Genomic DNA, 6,667 nt, shown 5'->3' on the forward strand with positions numbered 1-6,667 from the left:
CTGTTCCTGTCTTCTGTTTGGTTTGTGTTAATTCTGCTTTAATGCTTGGTAATATCACTAAGGAAACCGAACCTCATCAGATGTTATTAAGTTAAGGGCCAAAATTGACCAAAGCAGTAATGGTTAACATTTTCTTACACTGAAAATGTATTTTGGTTAGGTATTTTCCTCCCTCACACAAAGATATCTCGATCCTAGTTGGCCCTCTAAGCATTGCTAAAACAATTTGTTGCAATCAGCACACCAATCTTTATACCCCCATAAGTTTTGTGCCATTTCAGAACATATATAAATATATATAATGTGACTACTCTCCACCAATAGCATTGCACCATCAATACTGGCACAGCTAGGTCCCTCTGCTATTCTCACTCAATCCTTACTTTTGACAATTGGCAGGTATTAACATAAAAACATCAGCAGTGGGGAGGAAGGGTGGGAAGTGTGTGAGAAGAGGTAAGTACCTATTGGAAATAAATTGTCAGTGTAAGAAAACGTTAACATCCAAAACTGTCTTACCTCTTCCTCTCACACAAAGCTAGAACCCCAAACTGCAAAGGTGGAGGGGCCAGTGTAGGCACACAAATGTCAAACCAAGCAAAGAACGACTGCCCAGAATGAATGGGTGTGCTACGAGATTAAAAAGAAGCACACCTGTGGGGTACTGCACTACTGCTGGAACAGGAATGCTCTTTACCCAGATAATAGGAGAGTAACACAAAATGGGTGGAAGTGAAAATACTGGCACAATTGAATGTGGTAAGAATTCGTACAGCACTGGACAAGTGATGGTATTGCTATATGTTTTGAAAAACACACATTTCGTTTGTCACAGGATTGTGCCTGATATTGTACCTGTTTTAAAAAATGAAATAACAACAAGTAGCTATGGCATGAGGAACATACGATCTATTCAAGATGACATCAATTGATTATTTTTTCAAATGTGGCCCACCCGGTCAAAAAACATCCAGAGGAAATACAAGTAAGGTGGTTGTTGTTATCAATTGAATAAGGTATTTCATCTAGTGAGGTCCACCTGGGCAAAAACAACCAGGGGAAACTGAAGTAAGGTTTTATTTGTATTTATCAATAGATTAAGTTATATTGACTGATGCAGTCCACCTGGGCAAAAACATCCAGGAGAAACACAGATAAAAGATGAAGTTATTTTGTCTAGTGAGGTCCACCTGGGCAAAAACATCCAGGGGAAACTCAAGTAGACGTTTTTTGTATTAATAAGTGAAGAAGATATATTGGCTAGTGTGGTCCATCTGGACAAAAACATCCAGGGGAAATGTAAGTAGGGATGTTATAATGAGTCGATGAAGTTATATTGGCTAGTGTGGTCCATCTGGACAAAAACATCCAGGGGAAATGTAAGTAGGGATGTTATAATGAGTCGATGAAGTTATATTGGAGTAGCTTCATCAATTGAATTGTTTTTGTCCAGATGGACCACACTAGCTTCGCTCTCTTCTCACATGAGTATTGTAAATATCGAAATTCAAGCAAAGACCACAATGTGGTGACTGTAGGCCCAGAAAGGAGATCCAGGATTCGAAAGCAGAGAGACTTGGAATTGGTACGGACTGGCTTAGTGATATAAGTGACCTCTGTAGAGAAGTCGGAATGTACCATTATCACCATCTCCTGTAGGAGAGGAAGGAAACAAGACAAAGCTTAACGAACTACCAAAAGCTCGAGAAATGTGATATGGAGAGAAGACTCTGTGATCGACCAGAGACCAGAAATCACGTAGGAATAGCGATAAGTACTCTAACCCTCTAAAGATGAGTACACGAACAGATGTCATCAGGAATCCCACCCATTCTGCACCATGTAAGTGCAGAGGAGTGTGGTCTATGGACTGTTAATAGGAGGAAGCAAGCAGGACCAGCAATCCTTAGAAGAAAAAGATTGCAAAAATTCACTGAGTGAATATGTTGGGCAAGAGTTTGTACTCCCCAACAATACACTTAAAGAGCCAAGGTTAGTCTGAATAGTAGGGCCCTGAATTGGAAAACCTGACTCAGAGCAATAAATAAATATGGATGATGTGGGTACTGTGGAGAAGAGCACTGAATTGTAGATTACAAGGAGAAAATGAGGTTTCTAGGACCAAGAAAATAGAAAAAGGAGCCAAAAGCTCAGCTCATTCCTACAAACCATAAAGACACAAACACATCAGAGATTTAACAAAGCAAAAATTTTCAATCCCAAACTGATGTAAAATTAGTATGATAAGGCATACATTTAACACTTACAAAAAAAAAATATTCAGATAAAACAGCAAATTATATATTACTAGCAGTAAAGATATGTTACATATAAACTATCAAAATGTACCCCGTTAACAAAGAACTGATAAATATCAAATGGACAAACCATTTAAATTAATTTGTCCACAAAGAATGTCATAATAACTGACTAAAATTAATAATCAATATCTAAGTCACCAGTCATCAAAATTAACCTAGACGACAAAGGACATAAGTTAGTCCTACACTGTGAAATATTAGGATTAAGGCACATAGTTAACAAAGACGAAAAAAAAATTACCCAAACAGAACAATGAATTATATGTTACTAGTAGTGATGATATGTAAGGTACAAACTATCTAAACATACCTAGTTAACAAAGTACTTATGAATACTGAACTGACAAATCTTCTAAATTTACCTAGTCCACAATGTACATAATAACAACGAATGTGCAAACCAACAAATATTACCAAGAAAACAAAGTAATAATCAATATATAACTTACAATTCCACTACATTAACCTAGATGTCAAAGAACACTTAATTAAGTCCTACACTAACGAAAATGAGGGATGAGAAGGCACATAGTTAAAAATGATGATAAAAAAATTATTCAAATAGGACAATGAATTAGATGAACTAATTCATCACAATACCTGAAAACTCTGACTTCACTTTTTTGAAAAATGAAATAGTCTTTACTTCCAATCAACAATCAAATATCTTTTCTTGAATTATGAATAACATGAAGGAATTGAAATATTTAATTAAATTATCTCCAAATAAACCTTCATTTTGGTGCAAGATTGAAATTAGCTTGAATTCTTCATAAACTCTGAATAGTGGGTGATCCAATGGGTCACGGGTTGTCTAGTTTCAACTAAATTTTATTATAACATTATGAATGCTGTGAATGAAAACTACTACAAAATGGGATCTATGTTTTGTCTCACATTTACTACAAAGCTCATGATTCTCTAAAAGCATTCTCTCTTTTCATATTAAAAATATAAAAGTTCTTAACAAAATTATTACTTACAGTAATGAACATTCTTTTTTCTTAATATTGAATTGATACTTATAATAGACCTGCAACATGTTTCTTGAATACTAACAAATAACTTAATGGATCTTAAAATGTGTAAGCCTACATTTCTGTTGGTATCAGTAAGCTCAAACTTAAGTTTCCAGACACAAATGTACATTTCCAAGCAAGTTTGCAAAATATGCAGCCTGTACACTTACCATACACAAACACTGAAAATATAATATTACTTACTTGTAAATGTAATGGAACTGTTCTCTGTTTTCTGCACTTCCAAACTCGGTTCTCCATGCATGGCCTATAGTAAACTTGTGGTACCTCAACATGTCCATAACACTGCTCATAGTCATCAAAAAAATAAATAGTTTAAAAAATGACTGCATATGAAATACTCTTTTACAACAAGTAAAAAATATGCATTAAACCCTTTCATTAACAAAAACAAAGCACATTATACACTCCCACTTTTTTCTTTAATTTTAGGTCAAATTATTCACTGACATGAAAACATTTTGCTCCAGCATTTCACAATGAAAACAATTAAAAATTCAATATTAGATTATTTATTTTATCCACACATCACATATACATTAACTGAGTAAATTAATAGAGATATATACATATATCACATTGGCCATGTAATTGTGTTTGATATCTTAGTACATAATCGTTTAAAATAGCTCTTTTAACTACTCCAAGAATATAATTTACTAGTCTTATCAGGTGTGGTATGCATTTTCTACTTTCTTATATTAATGCAGAATATTTTCTAAATTTTTTGTTTAATCTAAGTCAATGTAGTTTATACTTTAAGCACAAAGTACAGAAAACTGTTAAGCTGGCTTCATTCTAGCTACCTTTGTTCCTTTGTTGTTCTCTAAAGATAATACCTGCTCTGCTCATGGAAATAATGCTGTACTTCTAGTTGATCAATTCACCAGGCAAACATTCAGTGTCCAATGCAAGCATGCACACTGTGCTTCATTTTTAGACAATAATAAAGATTTAATTTTGTATTCCACATCATACCCAGTTTTATTATTTTTTTAGATTAAAAACTCAGTCAGTTTAGTCAACTTCAGATATACTTTGTAACATATCCTGCTGATCCTCCTATTATAAAGAGGACCTTTGCAGAAATCAGTTACCCTTAGAATACCACACAGTAAAAATTTAATTGGCCCTGAAAGACTTGTTGTTGGTTTTTATCATTATAATATCCGTATTATTATCCAAAATATTTTGAAAGTAATAACTTCTTTGCTTTCAAGTTATGCTTTTTTGTGTAGTTGGCTTGATTAGTTCTTCTGTAAAATAAGTGCTTGAAACTTTTCAACACTTTTACTATAAATAAAGACACCAGAAATATTCAGTTTTACAGCAACATGAAATAAAACAAAACAGTGAAGAAACATACCCAACTTGACAGATAACACAACCAAACAAGTCAGGACGTTGATTTGTACAGGCCCCAACCAGTAATCCTCCATTTGAACCTCCATTAATAATCAACCTACACATTAATGTAAGAGGATTAACTACAATTTACCTTAAAAAACATAATGTTTGCATAATGTAAGTTTTTTGTGGACATTCTAGAAACAATAGATATATACTGATTTAAATGGTTCACACTAGTAATGTTATTATGTAAAAGTTTCTACTGTTCAAATGGTTCGTTTAAATTATATGGTAAAAAAGAAGAAATGCAAAATCCAGTCATTTTAAAGATAACAAAAATGTTTTATTTCTCTGAATATATATATTCTGTAAGTTAGATTAATTAATGTTTGCTGACAGGTCCAAGTTGATAGTAGACCCTAATACAATAATTTGACTTGTGAAATACTCATATTTTGAGGCATATACCTTATCACTTCAGCTAGATCACGCAGTTAATATCCTGAAATTGAAATGACTAACAAACTCAACCAAATAATATCTCACTACTTTAAACTCAAAAATCAATAATAATCTACTCTAGTCTAACTTTCATCTAATATTGTTCAGCTGTTCCACAACTCTGAGAAAATTACAGACAAACCTGTCAAACCTCCTTCTGGCCAAATAATAATACAAACACCCAAATCAAAAATATAGCCTAAAACAGTAGGATTACTGCTCAAGTAGTGATATGGCACCCTGCAACTTAGAAGTATTATATTAAACTTAATTATTATAAGTAGCATGACAGTTAACTCATGAAAATTAAACAAAACATATTTAACATGACACGGCATTTAGTGTTAACTGTTTTTTCAGTTAAGCACATTGTACTATTTCATGCTGACAAACTCTGATGATAAAACAATAATCTCATTAATACTTGGGGTGAATTACACTCGTCTTGATCAAATAAAAATTTATGTTTATATGTTTGTACAAGACTTTCAACAGGTTAGACTGCAAAGTAATGTGATATGTGATGTTTATTAATAATTAGGGTTAGCTTAAAACAATACGAGGTTTAAGAACAGGTCTAGTGTGTATACTCTTAACAAAACTTACTGATTGTTAAGATTTAGTCCATCACACCAAGTCAGATATTAAGTTTATCTTGTTACTGGCCTTACAATTTATGATTTTGTGTTTCTAATTTGAAATATAGTGAACATTAACTTTTTAAAATACACAATCTAAACAAAAAAGTCAGTACACAATAAAAACTGAAAAAATTTTACATAAATAATTACTTCTTTTTGCTGGAAGCTCATTTGATTAACCAAGTTTGTGGTGTTTACAGAAATATCACACTAAACACAGATTTTATCATAAAGGTGAATGATAATATTTTCTAAGTTTCAGCAAAACATACTACAATGGATAAAACTTAAAAACATACTGAAGAGTACAGGTTGTTACATCCAGTAACACATATTTATACAGTGTTTAAAGAATATGTAGTACTGATAAATAATGTAAACAGCAAGTGTACCGAAAAGATGAAACAACACATTCTAATCTGTATAAGAAGAGAAGGAACAGAAGTATATATAATTAGCTATACTAACTGTCAGGTTGATTTTCATTTTGACTATAAGTATACAGCTTGCTCTCATTAGTAGTTAATTTTAACTTCTAATTTACTCTTCCGAAAAATATTCCCTCTTCCAATAGTCCACCTAGCCTAGCAACATTATTGAATGGGTGGGAATTTGTCATGAACAAAATAACTAGATACTAGACATTTCATATGCAAATTATTCTTATAAACTATGATTAACCTTTGTACTTGTTTTTTTTATAAAACTTGTATTGTTCAGGTAATGTATATTATATCAATCTCAGTAATACTGACATAATTTTACTTTTAATCTATTATACTAAATTATATATATATATATATATATATATATA

General features: G+C 32.2%; 1 protein-coding gene across 1 annotated transcript in view; it reads right to left on the reverse strand.

Annotated features, from left to right (window-relative positions):
- The window catches only part of LOC106473979 (prolyl endopeptidase-like), a 41,398-nt gene that overhangs the window by 6,573 nt on the left and 28,158 nt on the right, over positions 1-6,667 (reverse strand). Inside the window, exons 7-8 of the mRNA XM_022402358.1 lie at positions 4,728-4,823; positions 3,545-3,646 (exon numbers count right to left, since the gene is read on the reverse strand). Coding sequence (XP_022258066.1) covers positions 3,545-3,646; positions 4,728-4,823 — 198 coding nt within the window. The remainder of the gene's footprint in view (positions 1-3,544; positions 3,647-4,727; positions 4,824-6,667) is intronic.

Source organism: Limulus polyphemus, unplaced genomic scaffold (genome assembly GCF_000517525.1).
Source record: "Limulus polyphemus unplaced genomic scaffold, Limulus_polyphemus-2.1.2 Scaffold6695, whole genome shotgun sequence".
NCBI lineage: Eukaryota > Metazoa > Arthropoda > Merostomata > Xiphosura > Limulidae > Limulus > Limulus polyphemus.